The sequence below is a fragment of the Microtus pennsylvanicus genome, chromosome 13, assembly GCF_037038515.1.
Source record: "Microtus pennsylvanicus isolate mMicPen1 chromosome 13, mMicPen1.hap1, whole genome shotgun sequence".
Taxonomy (NCBI): Eukaryota; Metazoa; Chordata; class Mammalia; order Rodentia; family Cricetidae; genus Microtus; species Microtus pennsylvanicus.
Genome location: NC_134591.1, coordinates 64,235,909 through 64,255,537, shown reverse-complemented (window position 1 = coordinate 64,255,537; position 19,629 = coordinate 64,235,909). Strand labels below are relative to the sequence as shown.

The following is a 19,629-nucleotide window of genomic DNA, read 5'->3' as shown; positions in this document are numbered from 1 at the left end:
TGAGCCATCATATGGTTGCTGGGAATTGAACTCACGACCTCTGGAAGAGCAGTCAGTGCTCTTAACCACTGAGCCATCTCTCCAGCCCCCTTCATATAAGCTTCTGTGTGCTTCTTTGGGACTGGGCAGTTGGGACAGGAAACGTCCAATTACATGATCACCATTGAGTTCCAGATTCCTGCCTCTGCCTGGTCCCAGAGGTTGCAAGTTCTCAGTCTTAGAGTTTTGGTGTTCAGAGAAGCCATTTAAGTTCTGTTCACTCCTGTGCTCAACAGTTGTTCCACAACTAGGCTCAGAGAAGAACCAAAAGCCACCAGCTTCAGCACTGCCTGCCTTCTGGTAAAGGGAACTCAAGTCTTCATTGCCCCCCCCAGTGTTTGCCACCTCCTTTGTCTGCTGTGCCACATCTGCGTCCACTCTGTGCCTGGGGACAGACAATATTCTCATGTTTGTAGATTCCAGCTCATGATCAGCACATGGTAAAGGGGCTTGTTCAAATAAACGTGAGAATTTGCTTCCAAGAACAAAATCTTAGGTAGAACTTAAGTTATCAAAATCTGTTAGTGGAACTAAGTTACTTTTCAAAGATAGAGGGACCAGAGAGATGGCTCAGTGAAGTTTCTCCCAACTACATTGTTTTTTTTAATTTATTATATATACAATATTCTGCCTACATGTATCCCTGTGGGCCAGAAGAGGGCACCAGATCTCATTACAGATGGTAGCCACCATGTGAATGCTGGGAATTGAACTCAGGACCTCTGGAAGAGCAAGTACTCTTAACCTCTGAGCCATCTCACCAGCCCCATTAACTGCACTAAAATGAAACCATTAATCCACATAAAATACTAATTCTTACATTGGCCTTTCTCTAGTTAAGCTTAATAAAGTGTTATTTTTCATGACGCCCCATTTCCCACCTGCAGTTCTAAAATTTTTCCTGAGAGGTTGAACAACTAGGTAACACTGGTAGTTTCTAAGAGCATGGGCCATATTGGCGTTCCAATGTACTGAATACCTTGGACTCCCAGACACAAGCTCTTCTATCTATACAGCAAAGCACAACATTCTGGAGGCTGGAATTCCACAGCACTCTCCTGCCTGTGCTCTGCCTCAGACTCCCAGTGTTTAGCAATCATGTGATCACTGAGAGCCATCAAATGACCAGGAGTCAGGGCAGTCCACTGCAAGCCTCCTGATGCTCATCTCTCCTACTGCTGGCACCTAATCAAGTTTGGGATCTAATAAACACACTGACGTGTGTATGCACGCACACATGTGCACACAAGCAAATGCAGGTGCCAGAGGCATTGGATCCCGTAGAACTGGAATTAAGACAGTTGTGAGCTGCCTGACATAGGCACTTGGAACTGAACTCAGGCCCCCATGGAAAAACAGCAGGTGCTCTTTATCCCTGAGCCTTCTCTCTGTCTTCCTAACCCATCCTCTTTGAGGTCAGTTTTCACTATGTAGTCCTGGCTGCCTAGGACCTGGTATGTAGACCAAACTGGCCTCAGAACTCAAGAGACTCATCTGCCTCCTGAAACAAGCCATTCAATTGCTAAGTTGTCATTTGAATTCTATGGAAAGACCCACCCTGGTAAACAAAGAAATTGGAACTATGTGAAAGTATCCTAACATACACCCCACACTGGAACATTGTTTTGATTTTTCTTGTTCTGCTTAGCTGGCCCTTACCTCCAGGCGTGGCTCTCCAGAGGGAAGCACCATCTAACAAACAGCCAGAGTAAGAGCTATCAACAACCAGGGTAAGAGCTCATTTAGCAGTGCTCCACATTATGAACTCTATCCCCAGTTAGTTCCATCCATGATATCATTTACCTTTGACCTCTGTGAGCTCAGTCTCTCCTACAAGAAGAGCTTTCGTGAAGTCTTACAGCAGCTAACTCAGTACACGACCACACACTGTCAGCACCAACTTTAGGGGTCCCATTCTTCAGTGCTGCTATGGGCTGAGCCAGCCTTGTGGATAGCAGGCAAGTGTTCCACTACTGTCAGCTATAACTCTAGCCCAAGGCCTATTCACAGTCCTTCATGGCAAGGCCACATACTTTGCCCATCTACAAGAAACCCCTGAGAAAATAAGCCTGGCGATCTGTGTTGGATCCCTGATACACAGCGGAAGATGACTGACTCTGTACGCTGTAGGAAGAGAAAACAAACTCCAGCAAGTTGTCCTGACTCCCACAGTAAGTCAATGTGAAAAACCAGCAACATCTCAAAAGCTATTACAATCAAACTGTTTTATTAAACATATGGACATTTATATTACAAACAATGCAGTGACATCTCTTCCTCTCTGCCCTCTGGTGAGGCCGCCTCGCTAGAACCTCATGCTCACTTAAAACTACTTTCAGCTGTGGGCTCTTAAGACAAGGGGAAGGAAAGTGCAATTTTGAAAGTAACACGATAGACCCAAAGCGGGAAGCAAAAATAGGCAGAAGGTAGTGGGTTCTTTTTATAGCCTTTGGCCCTAGCATCATTCATCACCTCAACAGGAAGCCTTTCAAGAACAGAAGCTCCCAAGCATGACGTAGTTCTGCCCCGCTCTCTGGGTTGTCTTTCTCTTTCAATCCCGCCCATCCAGCCTGGAGTCCTGACTAGCTTACCTGGAATTTCTGTTAAGAAATCCCACCCTGGTTTACTTCCTTCTCAACTGTCTATCTCCTTTTGAACCTCTAAACATCAAACAACAAAACAGAACAGCAGTAAGTTTCATGAGGACATCAGATGAGACCTTCTCTATGAAACTTCTGTCCTAGAAGCCACTGGCCAAAACTGCAGAGCTGGAGACAACAGATGATAGAAAAACAGGTCCAGCTGGAAGTAGTTCAGGTACCCAAAGAGCTCCAGTTACTCTGCGTCTGTAGATTTAAAGTGATCATCATCCACAGTAGAATAAATGTGTCCCTCGTTGCATAGAAAATCCACTGCTTGCCTAGAAGGAAAAAAAAAGGGAGCCCCCACATTAAAACCAGCGCCTTTTGAATATAGCTCAACAAGCAAACTGTAGAGGCATTTCATTTGTATTTTAATAAATAAAGCTTGCCTGAGGATCAGAAAAGTAAAACAGCCACACTGGCCAGGCAATGACACACACCCTTAATCCCAGCAGTCACATTAGCTTGCTGTAAAAAACCAGCAGTAGTGGTACACGCTCTTAATCCTAGCTCTAGAGAATCTCAGTTTGAGATTCCTGGAGGCAAGATCGCCATCTTCCGACTGACATTGAGGTAAGAGACAGTGGCTGGTTGTTTTGCTTTTCTGGTCTTCATGTGTTCCCAATATCTGTCTCTTGAGTTTTTATTACTCCTGCTTCAGAAAACATCACTTGTTTTTGCATTTCTTATCTTAATTAAGAATTATTAATTTTGTTCAGGAAGTCTTTTACAGAGAAGTCAATTAAACCCCAGGACTGAGATTATCCATGCAGACAAGGGCTACCAGGACTGCCTCAGATCCTGGTCTCAAGTTTTTAGCCCACACAAGAACCAGAAGCCATATTCAGCCTGCACATGAAATCCCTATTGTACACAGGGTCTTAAGGCTCCCTTCCCTGGATTCAGACCCAGAATCCCATACTGAAATGCTTTTTGCTCTGCCTGTGGGCAGCAGCAGAGAAGCAGGAAAGGAAGAGTACTCAGAAGAGTGTGAGTCCTCCAAATCCTCAGGTCCTCACAGACAGTAACATTTACTCAGTGATCCTGGACCCCATCACCAGTGCTGAGACGGTCACTATCTATCACTTTACTACAGCTCAGGGATGGGAAACTGACCTGGGCATTTCTTTTCTATCCAGACCTACCACCACACCTCACCCCCAAGACAGGGTTTCTCTGTGTAATAAACATTTCTGGCTGTCCTGGAATTTGGTCTGTAGATCAGGTTAGCCTCAAACTCACAGAGATCCACTTTCCCATGCCTCCTGAGTGCTGAGATTAAAGGCACGTACTAGCAAAGCCTATAATTATTAAATGGGCTTTTGTTTTGTTTTGAGACAGGGCCTCTTTAAGCAATCATGGTTGTCCTGGAACTTGCTTATATAGACCAGGTTGGCCTTGAACTCAAGACACGTGAGTACCATCTACTTAGATAGTTCATCTCAGTTCACTGCAGTGGAATCAGGCGTCTGGTGCCTACATAGAAATCAGGTCAAAGGTGTAAGGACTGCCAAATGCCTTCCAATCAGAACAAATCAACAGGCAGTGAACAGCGCCACCTGCGAGTCCTTCTGAAACCTCTGCACAGCTGGTCAACTTCCCTCAACAGGCTGCAGTTGACAACTTTCCTTTTCTTTTCCTGTGTGTCTCACAGAGTCTAGGTTGGCTCTGAACTCCTGATCCTCCCGCTTCTACCCTTCAAGTGCAGAGACACAGGTGAGCACCACCAATCTTTTTTTACATTGACTTCTCATTATCAGGGAACTGTCAACAGAGACAGTTACAACTCTGGACCTCTAGGTCATGGACAATAATACTTACTTGATTGAGGCTACAGGCATGTGCTGGAGCTGATTTCTGAGATCCTGAAAATTCAATCCTTCTGGTCTTGGGCAAGCCTTGATTAAATTCAGTACCTAACAGTTCAAATAAAGACTTTAGCAACTGCTCTGGATCAGTTTATTCAAGTTAACCCGAGTCCCTAGATAAGCAAAAGGAGGGGCTAGAGGGATAGCGCAGGAGGAGCACTTGTAGAGAACCTGGGTTTGAAGCCTCCACTAGTATCAGGCCATGTGGAGACAGACAGACAGACACACACACACACACACACACACACACACACACACACACACACGCATTAAGAGGGGTTGGTATGAAATAGGCACCAGGATAATTTAGATCATTTAGGAAGTAACAAAATATAGGTCTATGTTTTACATGAGAAACAGGCATCTTACCTGGTTTTGGACCACAGTGAGGCCATTTGCTGGCATGAAGTTATTCCCACTGAAGTTTCCTGGCTCACCCATTCCTGAGTTGCTGATAGATGGTCTCCCAGCTGAGACCTGAATTAAGAACAAGTTTAGAACATTAGAAAAGGCACCAAGTAAAATCTACTTCAAATAACTTGCTAATAAACAGCAAGAAACAATTTAATCAGTTTTCCTAGCAACTGTTTATATGGGCTGTAACACGGAAAACGCAGAGATGAAAGTCTTGAAGCACATATCCCCTCTCTCCTGAAAAGGATACTTCCGGTTTTGTGATTTCTTTTTTTCTAAATATTTATTTATTTGTTATGTATACAAATGTTCTGTCTGTGTGTATTCCTGCTGACCAGAAGAGAGCACCAGACCTTATTACAGATGGTTGTGAGCCACCATATGGTTGCTGGGAATTAAACTCAGGACCTTTGGAAGAACAGGCAATGCTCTTAACCACTGAGCCATCTCTCCAGCCCCATGGCTTTGTGATTTCATGCTCAAGCTATAATGATTTCACTGGGAACCACTCAAGCAAGCATTTATTATGAAACACCATGGGGAGACAAAAGAACACAGGCTTGCCTGCAGGTGCAGATCCCTGCCAGAGGCCTTGCCTAATGTGAAGAAGGTTGTAGTTTCAATTTGCAACACCATGAAGAAAAAGGGCAGTTGCTCCATCCTCTTTTTAGTAACTCCTTTCTCTGCCTACCACTACCGGGATTATCTCAAATACTCCTCTGAATGGAATCCTACCAAAGTCAGCAATGACGTCTCAATCAGCGGCTCAAGTCCTTCAGTCTTCACCCTGACCTCTCAGTAGCAGCAGTGCTGACCACTCCCTTCAAACCAGGCTTCTCACTCCGACTGTGCCTTCCCATACCATTCACTTGTCCTGTCTCCACAGGCTAACAAGTTCCCCTCAGGATTCCACCCCAGACCCCTTTCTGGGCCACAAATCTTCACTACCGGTAGCCACCTAGGTTATCAGAGATTTATGGATTAAATTCTTTCCTTCCTCTCTAAGGCCGCTTGTCATTATAATTCACCTCAAGCAGCAGCCCATTAGCAGAACTAATCCATCTTTGAGTCTCCAGTCTTTCACTTTGCATAACTATTAATTTCTACCATCAGATAGACCCCTCACCTCAGCCTCACCCTTTGAACTCTAATCAATCCTCCCATCACTACAACCCACACACCCCTCTAATCATGTCCTTCTTACTTGGAAACTTGAAGTGGTTCTTTCTGCCTATAAAATGATATAAAACACTCAGACCAAGAATGCGGGACTTAACAGCTAGTAAGCAGTCAAAAGCTGTACTTTCCCAGCTGTTTCTCCCCCAGTCTACACAGCACGCACTCACCTCTCACTCATTTGAGATCCACCTGCATCAACTTCTCATGTGCTAGGATGACAGGCCCGTGTCTGTCACCATGCTGTGCTACACTGCACTGACCAAGCCACGTTAGTCATCTGCTTCCTTCTTGACGTTAGCGTGTGTATCTGGAGGCCATAGGACACCTTGACCGCCATTCCTCACTTTTGAGTAGGGTCTCTCACTGACTAGAACTTGACAAGTAGGCTAGGCTGGTTGGCCATTAAGCTCCCAGACACCCTCCTGTTTTTGCCCCTCAGCATTGGGATTACAAGCACATGCCACATGTCCTGCTTAAACAGTCAAACTTTAAAATAAAAAACTATGTGTGTATATGTGTGCATGTGGTGTATATACGCATGCATGCCACGACACGTATGTGGAACGCAGAGAACAGTTCTCTCCTTTGATCATGTGGGGTGCAGGGATCAAACTCAAGATTGTTAGGTTGGCCATTTGCCTTTACCCACCAAGCCATTTCATTAGTCCATGTTTTGCTCTTCCCCTACAGTTCTTGGGATCAAATTCATGTCCTTAAGCACCATAACCAAGAGACAACTAGCCAATCACTTGGCTTCAGCTTTCGACCCATCCCCAACTATAATAGCAACTGCTTTTCCCAATACTCGTCCCTTCATCTTCGCAGTGCCTGATGAACGGTACACTCTGTAAGTGTTCTATCTACTGTACTGAATGTCAGGGGCAAATCTATCCTGTAAGGTTTAAAGCATTAGCAGATTCCCCTGTCAACAAACGATCATTAAATGTCCACTGTTGAGGTGCTTTTATAATGTACAGCCTAGAAGCAAAATGCTGTCTGGCTTGGGAATTTTCACTCAGCCTTCTTGGTACTGGATGAGAAAGAACACGAAACTCTGAAGAACACTCATTAGTGTTTTAGACTTAAAAAATAAAATAGGCAAAGCTCAGGAAGAAAATGTCCTAAGGACCTAAGAAATGTTTTTTTGTTTCCTTTTTGGGGGTTGTGGTGGTGGTGATGGTTGTGGTATTTCAATATTCTAAATGTCAACAAAATAAAAGCCAGAACAGAATAGCCATCCATGGGACTGGAGAAAAGGCTTTTCCAGAGAACCTGATTGTCAGGTGGCACACAATTGCTTACAACTCTACTTCTAGGGGATCCCACGTTCTCTTCTGGCCTCTGAAGGTACCCTCACACAACACATACGTTTACATAAGCACATGTAAATAAATACAAATCTTAAAAGTTTGCTTTCCCAGAAAAGGGAAAAAGTTGATTGCAGCTCTTACCTGGTTGTTAGATTTGCTGAGCATCATATGTGCATTGACCACCTCCAGAATATGTGCAGTGAACTCATTCATGTCTTCCAGGGGTATGATCTTAAAGGCTACCAGGCTCTTTTTGTTCTATTAAAGAGGAAATGCAAACAAAAGACAAAAATAGTCAAGTAACTTTTTGGGCAAGCCACTGGCTTTTTCCTTGATTATATTTGAAAAACTGAAAGTTGTGGCAAAACGTCTGTTAATACTCTTTAAAAAAAAAAAACTGTGTAGGGGGCTGGAGAGATGGCTCAGTGGTTAAGAGCATTGCCTGCTCTTCCAAAGGTCATTAGTTCAATTCCCAACGACCACATGGTGGCTCACAACCATCTGTAATGAGAGCTGGCGCCCTCTTTTGGTGTGTCAGCATATGTGGAGGCAGAATGTTGTATACATAATAAATCTTTTTTTTTTGGGGGGGGGGGGTTTCGAGACAGGGTTTCTCTGTGGCTTTGGAGCCTGTCCTGGAACTAGCTCTGTAGACTAGGCTGGTCTCGAACTCACAGAGATCCGCCTGCCTCTGCCTCCCGAGTGCTGGGATTAAAGGCGTGAGCCACCATCGCCCGGCTTTTTTTTTTAAAAAAAACCTGTGTATGGGAATGTGAGTACATGGACCACTCACTCTCACTGTATGTGAAAGAGGTCAGAAGACAGACTTGAGTATTGGTCTTTATCTCCCACCTCAAGACAGAGGTTGTTTGGGCTGGAGAGATTGCTCAGTGGTTAAGAGCATTGCCTGCTCTTCCAAAGGTCCTGAGTTCAATTCCCAACAACCACATGGTGGCCCACAACCATCTGTAATGAGGTCTGATGCCCTCTTCTGGCCTGCAGGCATACACACAGATAGAATATTGTATACATAACAAATAAATAAATACTAAACAAACAAACAAACAAACAAAATCCTGACTATATCCACCTGACTAGGCAGCCCCACAGCTTCTAGGGATTCTCCCGCCTCCCAACTCCCATGGGTGCACTACAGAGGCTCCTGTTATACACCTGGCTTTTACACAGCTCCTGATGGTTTTAATCAAGAACTCAGGTCCCTCATACTTTTCCCTTTTCTTTTTGAGACAAGATTTTTTTTTTTTTTTACTATGTAGCCTTGGCTGGCCCAGAACTAATAGATTCCCAGATTCCCCCCACCCCTTTTCAACAGGGTCTCACTATGTAGTCCTGAGAGTTTGGAACTCACTATGTAGACCAGGGTGGCCTCAAACTCAGAAATTTATCTGCCCCTGCCCGGGTGTTGGGATAATGGTATGTGCCACCATGTGTGCCTTCAATGTCTGTTTTAAGGATAATTACTTATTCTCCTAATGAAGACATAAATTCACATATGCGTCATACAAATTTTTTTTTTCCGAGACAGAGTTTCTCTGTGTTTAACAGTCCTGGCTGTCCTGGAACTCACTCTGTAGAACATGCTGGCCTTGAACTCAGAGACCTGACTGACTGCCTCTGCCTCCTGAGTGCTGGGATTAAAGACTGTGTTACCACCACCTGGCAGTAAAGTTTTTTTTTGGTTTTTCGAGACAGGGTTTCTCTGTGGTTTTGGAGCCTGTCCTGGAACTAGCTTTTGTAGACCAGGCTGGCCTCGAACTCACAAAGATCCTCCTGCCTCTGCCTCCCGAGTGCTGGGATTAAAGGCGTGCGCCACCACCGCCCGGCTTAAAGTTTTTTTTTTTTGAGGTCTTACTATTAACACCGGAACTTACTATCTAGGACCAGGATGGCCTTGAATCTGCTTGCCTCTACTTTCCAAGTGCTGGGGTTTAAGGGTCTGTGCCACAGTGCCCTGCTTCATGAAAACATCTTAAACCCCATTTTTTAAAATCTAAAGATGGGTATATTCGTGTATATCACTACAGACATTTACATGTCACAGCTCACATGTGGAAATTAGAAGACAACCTTGAGTGTTGGTCTAGCCTTCTACCTTAGACAGGCTCTATTCTGTCAAGCCAGCCTGTCTGTGAGCTTTCCACGAACTGCCTCCCCCCCCCCCAAGTCTTGTGACTCTGGCTTTGCTTTGGTTATAAGGATGTAAACTCAGGTCTTCATCTAAGTCATACCCCAGCCTCCAAAGCTACCATTTGACTTTACCTGGAAAGACCTGAGGTGGCCAGCCACTTTCACGTATGTTTCTGGAGGAACCACAGTGTTTTCACCACTGGCATCCTAACAGATAAAAATATAAACATATGATTATTGTTTTAAAATTACTTTTAATTTTTTGTTTTGTTTTGCAACAGAGTTTCTCTATAGCTTTGGAGCCTGTCCTGGAACTTGCTCTGTAGACCAGACTGGCCTCAAACTCAGATATGAGCCTGTCTATGCCTCCCGAGTGCTAGGAAAAAGATGTGCACCTCTGTCGCATGGCTACTTTTAATTTTTTAATAGGGCCTCATGTAACACAGACTTGTCTTCAAACTTAATACATAACCAAGGATGACTTTCAACTTCTAATCTTGTCTCTATCTTTCAATGTTCTCAACTGCTGAGTCATTACACTTACCTGATCAATACACTTCAACTAGACCTTAGTACACATCTTTGTTCCCTTAATGTAAATCCCTGGAAGTGGATTTGTAGGTCAACCCTTCCCCCCACCTTTTTGGTTTTTCGAGACAAAGAGTTTCTTTGTGTAGCCACAGCTGTCCTAAACTTGCACTGTAGAATCAGCCTGGCCTTGAACTCAGAGTCCATGTCGCTGCCTCCCAAGTGTTGGAATTAGAGGCTTGTATCACCATTCCCAGCAAGTTTTTTTTTTAATTTATTTATTATGTATACAGTGCTCTACCCGCGTGCCCGAAGAGGGTACCATATCTCATTACAGGTAATTGCGAGCCACCATGTGGGTGCTGGGAATTGAACTCAGACCCTCTGGAAAAGCATCCACTGCTCTTAACCTCCGCGCCATCTTTCCAGACAACCTCCTCCCCCTTAACTGAAGATTTCAGTACAGGGTGAGCTTTGGTAAAGTACACCAGTTTATACTCCTATTATCACAATTATACCGTAGCCATTTCCTTGCTAGAAAAAATGGCCAGTCAACAAATGATTATTTTCTACATGTCACAGACACTAGGCCAGGGCTACCCTCACCCAGATTAGAAACTGCCACTCATTTCCAATCTTACTAAGTCTGACCTGGATCATTATCTGTTTTTATCTGGTCTTTTATTATATATGGCCTGTGTATCTTTCTTTGCTCATTTTCCCAAGGTGTAGCTACTTGTTTTAGTCTGCAGAGCTCTTTACTAAACTGTTTCAATAGTCCCAGCATGCTTCCCATTCATCTAAACAGTATTTATTGAGGGCCCACTGTGTGACAGGCACCGTTCTAGGTGTCGGGGACAGTGATAACCAAGAGAAATTTTTTTCTCAGAGAATTTACTTTCTACTGTCTTCTGTCACTTGCCTTTAAATCTTTCACAGTATTTTAGGTGGTTTTAAATTTTTATGGTTAAATCTATTAAGTTCTCATTTTTGGGATTTTTTTTTTACCTTCAGTGTCTTGCTAATGTATTCTCACACTAAGAAAATCCTTCAAAAGGTTAAACTGAAAGAGCTGTAAGACCCAAAGTCTCAGGACCACTCAGCCCGAGAGAAGACTCACATCCGTGTCCACCCACTGGCGGACATCCATGGGCGCGGCAGTCATGTCATCTATTTTGTAAACTATATTGGTGGGAGCCTTCTCTGCGTTTCTGATTATTCCCACAATCGTGACCTAGATTAGAAAAAGAAAACAAACAGGTTTGATTGTCCTGGAAGCCAAAGCAAGATGTACATATAAATACAATTAGGAAAAAAAAAATTTTTGGAGATAGTCTCACTATGCAGCCCTGAACTTGTTTGAAGGGCCTGGCTGGCCTCACATTTGTGGCAAATGTCCTGCCTGCTCTTGAGTGCTAAGTTTACAGATGTGAGGCACCATGCCCAGTACAAAAGTTTACTCATTTTTATTTATTTACCTAAGAGTGAGCAAGGCTTTTATAGAATATTATTCTATTTGCATATCCTGTAGAACATTTATTTAATTAAACAAAGATGTAGTGCATTATCTCACGTTGCATTTATTTAGCTCTTGTGAAATTGTGTTACACCTGATCGGCCTAATAGAGCTGAACAGTCAACAGCAAGGCAGGAGAAAGGATAGGCAGGGCTGGCAGGCAGAGAATAGATAGGAGGAGAAATTTGGGAAGAAAAGGTCAAGGGGTAGGAAAGAAGGCCAGCCACCCAGCTACACAGCCAGACATAGAATAAGAAGGAAAGAAAAGATATATAAAAATAATAAAAGGTAAAAACCCAAAGGCAAAAGATAGACAGGCTAATATAAAAAAAGCTGGCTGAGGACCACGCAGAGATAGCTCAGGGGTTAAGAGCTGCTTCTCTTCCAGAGGTCCTGAGTTCACAACCATCTGCAATAAGTTCTAGCACCCTCTTCTGATATACATGCAAAGAAAATAAATAAATACATCTTTAAAAAAATAAATGGGTGGGGGAGAGGCTGCATTAAGTGTGGTAATTCATGTCTTTAATCCCAGCACTAGGGAAGTTGGAGGCCAGCCTGGTCTACAAAGTTGAGTTCCAGGACAGCCAGGGCTGTTACACAGATGAAACCCTGTCTCAAAAAAGCAAAAAATACTTTTTAGAAAAAATATAGTTTTTACTATTGGGTTACGTGCGACATGATACAGATGTCAGAGGATGTTTTTCCAATGCAGGATCTGAAGACTGACTGAGGTCATCAGACCGCAAAGAACCCAAGCACTTTTAATCAGAGCATGTCACTGGCTATATACTTTTAAATTTAGCAAGTGTTGTTTCTTTTTCTTTCTGTTGCTGTTGTTGGTTTTTTGAGACAAGTTTCTCTGTGTAACAGCTCTTGCTGTCCTGGAACTCACCTTGTAGACCAGGCTGGCCTCCAACTCAGAGATCCCCCTGCCTCTGCATCCTGAGTTCTGCGACTAAAGGTGTGCACCACCCCCAACTCTTCTTTTTCCTTGTGTGAATGCACGGGAATGTGGTGCACGTACGAGTGAGTGGACAGCTGTGCAGTGATTGCGACTGCACGGGAATGTGGTGCATGTACAAGTGAGCAGACAGCTGTGCAGTGATTGCGACTGCACGGGAATGTGGTGCATGTACAAGTGAGCGGACAGCTGTGCAGTGATTGTGAATGCACGGGAATGTGGTGCATGTACAAGTGAGCGGACAGCTGTGCAGTGATTGTGAATGCACGGGAGTGTGGTGCACGTACAAGTGAGCGGACAGCTGTGCAGTGATTGCGACTGCACGGGAGTGTGGTGCATGTACAAGTGAGCGGACAGCTGTGCAGTGATTGCGACTGCACGGGAGTGTGGTGCATGTACAAGTGAGCGGACAGCTGTGCAGTGATTGCGACTGCACGGGAGTGTGGTGCATGTACAAGTGAGCGGACAGCTGTGCAGTGATTGCGACTGCACGGGAGTGTGGTGCATGTACAAGTGAGCGGACAGCTGTGCAGTGATTGCAACTGCACGGGAGTGTGGTGCATGTACAAGTGAGCGGACAGCTGTGCAGTGATTGTGAATGCACGGGAGTGTGGTGCATGTACAAGTGAGCGGACAGCTGTGCAGTGATTGTGAATGCACGGGAGTGTGGTGCACGTACAAGTGAGCAGACAGCTGTGCAGTGATTGTGAATGCACGGGAGTGTGGTGCATGTACAAGTGAGCGGACAGCTGTGCAGTGATTGTGAATGCACGGGAGTGTGGTGCATGTACAAGTGAGCGGACAGCTGTGCAGTGATTGTGAATGCACGGGAGTGTGGTGCATGTACAAGTGAGCGGACAGCTGTGCAGTGATTGTGAATGCACGGGAGTGTGGTGCATGTACAAGTGAGCGGACAGCTGTGCAGTGATTGTGAATGCACGGGAGTGTGGTGCATGTACAAGTGAGCGGACAGCTGTGCAGTGATTGTGAATGCACGGGAGTGTGGTGCATGTACAAGTGAGCGGACAGCTGTGCAGTGATTGTGAATGCACGGGAGTGTGGTGCACGTACAAGTGAGCGGACAGCTGTGCAGTGATTGTGAATGCACGGGAGTGTGGTGCACGTACAAGTGAGCGGACAGCTGTGCAGTGATTGTGAATGCACGGGAGTGTGGTGCATGTACAAGTGAGCGGACAGCTGTGCAGTGATTGTGAATGCACGGGAGTGTGGTGCACGTACAAGTGAGCGGACAGCTGTGCAGTGACTGCCAAGGCTGAGTGTTTAGGTCTAGCACTGCTGGTTCTCTTCCCCAGAGACAGGCCTCTTACTGAACCTGGAGCCAGCATGTCCCAGGGAGCCTCGTTTCTGACCCCACAGTTCTATAGCGAGAGGCACAAGAGTAATAGCATGGCTTTCTACACGGATACTGGGATGTGATCTCTGGTCCTCATGCTGGGACATCTTTCCAACCCCTTACTTCTCAACACTAAGTGTTTCTTCCACACAATGTAAAATACCTGTGAAATCTCCACATTCCCAATCTTGAACACTTCATCAGTCAGGGTAGCGGAAAGCAGCTGAGATATGGTACAGGGCACAATGTGCTGGACCCGGGCTCTCTGAAAAGGAGAAACGTACGTAAAGTCAGCCTTGGTGATAACAACGTTCAGTTAATATTTGCTAAGTGCCAAGCACTTTGAGTATACAACACTGAGTTTCCAAAACTAAAGTCTCCTTACCTCAGGGATCAAGATGAAAACATTAACAAATACTGCATTTGATTCCCCTGCCTCTGAAGTGCTAAGATTCAAAGTATGTGCCACTTTTAAATCAAACCCATTCTGATCTGACGCCAGAACTCCAGGTGTAGAGATGTTTGTATACTATGGGCTCACAAAGAAAAGGTCAGACTAGAGGCAGGCAAGGATAGCCTGCCTTCAGAACAAACTTTTAAGAGTTCAAGGCCAGTCTGGTCTACAGAGTGAGTTCCAGGCCACAGAGAGAAACCTTGTGGGGGTGGGGGTGGGGGCAGAAAAAGCACATCCCAGATATAGCAAGCTGTTCAGGGCATCACCGAGGTGACAGAGTTTTGTGAAAAGGCCCGAGAAATGACAAACAGAAATAGAACTTAGGAGATGCTCTAGGTTCCCTGATAAAACAGATGGCAGTCTCTGTAGAAACAGGGTGAGTTTATCCATGCTGGCCATCTTTCAAGGAAAGAGCACAGAGGGAGCAAAAGAGCATTTAATGAAGACACTCAAATCACCTCGTGGAGCAGGCTACCAGCGATGCAACATTTTTTGAGATAGGGTTTCTGTGTAGACCAGGCTGGCCTCAAACTCAAGAGCTCCACCTGCCTCTGCCTCCCAAGTTCTGAGATTAAAGAAAGGTGTACACGCAATGATGTAACTGTCATTCTGCCCACCACTGGTGTGAAGCGGCCTGAGTGGTATCACATGCCTACACTTCCAATCACTTGGACGGTGTTTGCCCACATGTGTCCATACACGTGCATGTCGAATGTCTTGAGGAGGCTAAAACAATGTCAAAATCAAACCCAGGTTCCCTGGAAGAGCAGCCAGTGCTCTTAATCGCTGAATTATCTTTCCAGCCCCTCCAAAATAATAAATAAGTAAAAACGCAAGCAAGTAAGTATAAATGTAAGATTCATCCCAGTGGTGTAGCATTTTTCTAATACGGCCAGAAGGAAGACAGAGACATGGAAGGAGGGAGAGGACCTGGAGATGCGGCTCAGGCAGTAGCGTGCTCTAGCATGCACGAAGCCCCGAGAATCCACAGAACTACAGCGGTGTATGTCTATAATCTCAATACTTGGGAAGAACAGGCAGGCTATCAGCTACCCAGAGAGTACAAAGCCAGTTTGGACTGCAGAAGAAATACGTAAGCAAATTTAAAAAATAATAATGAATGGTTGAGCATAATGGCATACACCTGTAATCCCAGCACTCAGGAAACAGAGGTCACAGGATCGCCACATATTCATGGTCCATACAGGACGTTCCAGGCCACCCACCGCTAGTTAGTGAAAACTTGTCTCAAAAAAAGCAATCACAAATGACGTGTTTTCAACCGAACATCACTTCTAACTTAGCAAAAGCATTAATGTAATAACAAACCTCATTCTGACACATTACAGAATGAAATGCCCTTTTGGGATCCCAAACAAACAAACAAACAAAAGTTTGCTGGCAATTTCAAGCAACAGAAACATAAAGACTGGATGTTTCCCAGGCACCTGGGAAGTTGAGGCAGAAGGGCAGGAAGATCACCCCAGCCCTGTAGGTTCAAAGCCAGTCCGGGCAGAAGTTACACCCCCACCTCAAAACTAAAATTAAAAAAAAGGAAAAGACCAGTCACTTCAGTTAAAGGGCAAATAGTTAGAACGAGCCTGGTGGCACCCGCCCTTGATCTCAGCACCAGAATCAGAGGCAGGGGGATCTGTGAGTTCCAGGACAGCCAGAGCATCACTGTGAGCCTGCCTCAAAACAACTCCCCAAACTCTCGGTCTCATACAAGGCATACGTACAAGGCAGGAAAGCACAACAGATTAAAGACCTCTTGTTCTTCCTGTTAGCGAGCAACAGGAAAGAACCCAAAAGCTGTCGTGAACATAGCGGACTCTTGCCAAACGGGGATTTGGTGGCCCCAACCGTGACCCCTGGGTGGACGACAGGGACATTTAGCTGCCAAAGCGTCCTCCCGAGTGGCAGGGCCGGGCAGACAAGTGCGAGCCCGCCAATCCGCCCCGACAGAAGCCCGTCCATCCCCGAGACCGGGAGGAAGCGAAGGACCACGGGGCGGCCTCTCCACCTCTCCACCTACCGACTTCTTCTCGGCCTGCGACGCCGTGGGCGAGCCGAAGCCGCCGGGGGACTGCGTGTAGCCGCCCGCTCCGCCATAGCTGGAGCCGCCGAAGCTGTCGAAGCCGCCTGCTAGCGAACGACAGTCATTAGCATCGGCGCGGCGAGCCGCCGCCTCCCTCCCGCCGCGTCCCCCGCCGAGGCCACGACAATCGCTTTCCCCGACCCCCGAGAGCCCCCACCCCCGGGTCTCTCGCCGCGGTCCTGCCCCCCCACCACGCGTGGCTCCCCGCACGCCCGCCATTACTATTCCACATCCTGGTGGCGGTTTTCCCGAGAAGGAGGACCAAGACACTCCGGTCGGGGGACTCGGCGACCACCGGACTGTCCGCCGCTCCGGCGTGGCGGCGTTGTGTCTACTCTACACTGGCGCCACAAACTCCTTCCCGCGAAGAGCGAGCCAATCAGCGCTCAAGACACAATCTCGTTTCAGCCAATCAGGACTCACGACTCTTCCGCCTTTTCCGGTATCAGGGCCATGCTTCAGGAAAAAACTCACTGCCCCGAAAAAGGACGGAAGCCTGAGCGGCCATCTTTCCTGAGGGCAATACCGATAGGACAGTATTTCAAGACGCCAACCAATCAAACACTACTTCCGGGGTGTATAAAAACTGTCTTGTCAAGTGCGCGCGGCTTACGTCACTTCCTATGTTCTCTAACCTCGTATTCCCGCCAAAGTGCCAGTTTCCAGGCGAAGCTGAGTTTTAGATGCCGCCGACCTCGGCGCTCCGTTGTGACACGCCATTTGCACACCTCCGAGACTCGCAGTACCAGCCTCCCAGGACCTCCTGGACTTGCTTATTTTCTATAAAATATGAAATTCGCCAGGTGCAGCGATTTCATCTCAGCACTCAGAAAGTTGGCGCGAGAGGATCGCTATGGGTTCGAGTCCAGCCTGTTCTGCGTAGTGAACTCCAGGATAGGCAGGGCTACATAGTGAAACCCTAGGCCGGGCAGTGGTGGCACACACCTTTAATCCCAGCACTCAGGAGGAAGAGGCAAGTGGATCTCAGTGAGTTTGGGGCCAGCCTGGTCTACAGAATGAGTTCCAGGACAGTCAGGACTGTCCTACAGCGAAACCCTTTTTTGAAAAAACAATCAATAAACAAATAAAATGAAACCTTTATTGTAGAACCACATGATCATCTCCATTGAGCCTGTAAGAAACTTCATGGAGGCCAGCAAGATTAAGCAAGTATTATTTTCTGTTATACAGGGCTATCTCCCTAAAGAGGAGTTTGAGGACGTAGCATTGAACGCAGGAGAAGGTGAGGTTTATATAGCCCCCAAAACTGCAAGAGTAGGGAGTTTTCAGAGGAATTTTGGTTATGTGGGAACTTGGCTGAACATTCCCAAATTATTTGGCAGAACAACTTATCAGGATATAGGGTATGGACCACATCAAATTCCAGAAAATGGGTCAAGACATGGTAAAATTTAAGTTTTACAGAAGCCAGGAATGTATTTATTTTGACTGTGTAATAAGATAGCTTCTAATGTTAAAATGGAGTCTGTCTGGTCCCTCACAACTTCCAAAAGTTATCCTCTGCGTGCTCACATGCACATACATAGCCATACAGAAGTGTGTTTTAAAAGCTGGGTGGCAGTGGTGCACTCGGGAGGCAGAGGCAGGCGGATCTCTGAGTGAGTTCCAGGACAGTCAGGGTTATACAGAGAAACCCTATCTTGAAAGAAAAAAAAAAACCCGAAAGAAATCTTGTGGCTGTTTAGATATGCCTGAGTTGGGATCTTGGTGGATCAGGTGAGAACCATGGTGGGTGACAGAATAGGCCATGCAAAGAGAGCTTGAGTGTGGTGTTTATTTGAAATAAAGGGGCCGGGCGATGGTGGCACACGCCTTTAATCCCAGCACTTGGGAGGCAGAGGCAGGCGGATCTCTGTGAGTTCGAGACCAGCCTGGTCTACAGAGTGAGTTCCAGGACAGGCTCCAAAGCCACAGAGAAACCCTGTCTCGAAAAACCAAAAAAAAAAAAAAAAAAAAAAGAAAGAAATAAAGGGAATGGGAAGGGAAGAGAAAATGGGAGGGACAGACAGAGAGGAGAGAGAGAGAGAGAAGCTGAGACCTGCTTGCTGTGATGGGAAGAGAGAGATCTGGATTGGGCAGAGTTTGTCTCTTAAAGTGACCTTTGCACCTTTGTACAAATTAGGATCTGCTTGCCATACACACAGGGTGACTATGCCCAAGTCCCCAAGGAGTGCCAGGATACTAACAGTGGCCACATATTTTTTAAAAAGATGTATTTATTTATTGTGCATACAGTGTTCTGCTTGCATGTATGCCTGCAGGCCAGAAGAGGGCACCAGATCTCATTACAGATGGTTGTGGGCCACCATGTGGTTACTGGGAATTGAACTCAGACCTTTGGAAGATCAGGCAATGCTCTTAACGGCTGAGCCATCTCTCTCCAGCCCCCCCCCAGCAGCTTCTTTATTAACCAATGGTAATAAAACATTCATAGCAGACAGAGGGGAATCCCACATCACCCTTTGTGGGTATATGCATGAGTTCAGGTGTCTTCAGAATCATATGAGGTCCTGGGATCGATCCCCCTATAGTGACAGTTTGTGTTTTAATAAATAAAGCTTGTCTGAAGATCAGAGTGCAGAGCTAAGCCACTGGAGGCCAGGGAGTGGTGGCACACACCTTTAATCCAAGGACTCAAGGCCACCCTGGGCTAAACAAGGTGAGATTGAATCTGACTAAAAAGAAAAATAGAACTCACACAAAGGTGCTCCTGAGAGACCCAGGCCCCAGAAAATCCCTGATCCGTAGCCCCCACACAGACACCAAATGGCTACACTCCAAGCCCCAACCCAGGAAAAGAAACACAACCTGAAAATGGGACCAAAGCCAGAGGAAGAGACCCTTTGTCCCCAAATCTAGAGTAGGAGAAAATCCCCCAAACCCTAAAACTGGAAGAACAGCCAACACTCTCAATTGTGGGGCCATTCCTGCCATCTCCCTAACAATCATTTTATGACCTTTTCACTTCTGTGCTCCAAGATCTTTTGTGTCTCTTCCCCGTGACCTAGAGGAAAAGTTCAAGATCCTGAGAGCAGCAGCCCAACCAGTTACAATTTTATATGCGGCCCTCTGAGTCTCCCTCCTTCTCGCCCTA

General features: G+C 46.0%; 1 protein-coding gene across 2 annotated transcripts; it reads right to left on the bottom strand.

The window, feature by feature from the left end:
- Positions 1-2,546: 2,546 nt before the first annotated feature.
- Positions 2,547-16,896, bottom strand: Rpa2 (replication protein A2). Of its 2 annotated transcripts, none has more exons than XM_075946277.1 (9): positions 16,737-16,896; positions 16,452-16,561; positions 14,126-14,227; positions 11,249-11,362; positions 9,733-9,807; positions 7,594-7,710; positions 4,919-5,026; positions 4,503-4,597; positions 2,547-2,959 (listed from the first exon to the last, which is right to left on the bottom strand). In XM_075946277.1, the coding sequence occupies exons 1-9, from the start codon at positions 16,744-16,746 to the stop codon at positions 2,875-2,877; spliced, it is 816 nt and encodes a 271-aa protein (XP_075802392.1). In that variant the 5' UTR covers positions 16,747-16,896; the 3' UTR covers positions 2,547-2,874. The 2 variants fall into 2 exon arrangements, with proteins under 2 accessions (XP_075802392.1, XP_075802393.1); XM_075946278.1 differs by having other exon boundaries at positions 16,452-16,558; positions 16,737-16,895.
- Between the last annotated feature and the right edge of the window lie 2,733 nt (positions 16,897-19,629).

Excerpts from the sequence above, each read along its gene's own strand:
- Rpa2 (XM_075946277.1), bottom strand. Across the intron at positions 7,711-9,732 it reads GCCACCTCAGGTCTTTCCAG|AACAAAAAGAGCCTGGTAGC; the intron begins GTAAAGTCAAAT and ends CCTCTTTAATAG. Across the intron at positions 5,027-7,593 it reads TCAGCAAATCTAACAACCAG|GTCTCAGCTGGGAGACCATC; the intron begins GTAAGAGCTGCA and ends TTCTTAATTCAG.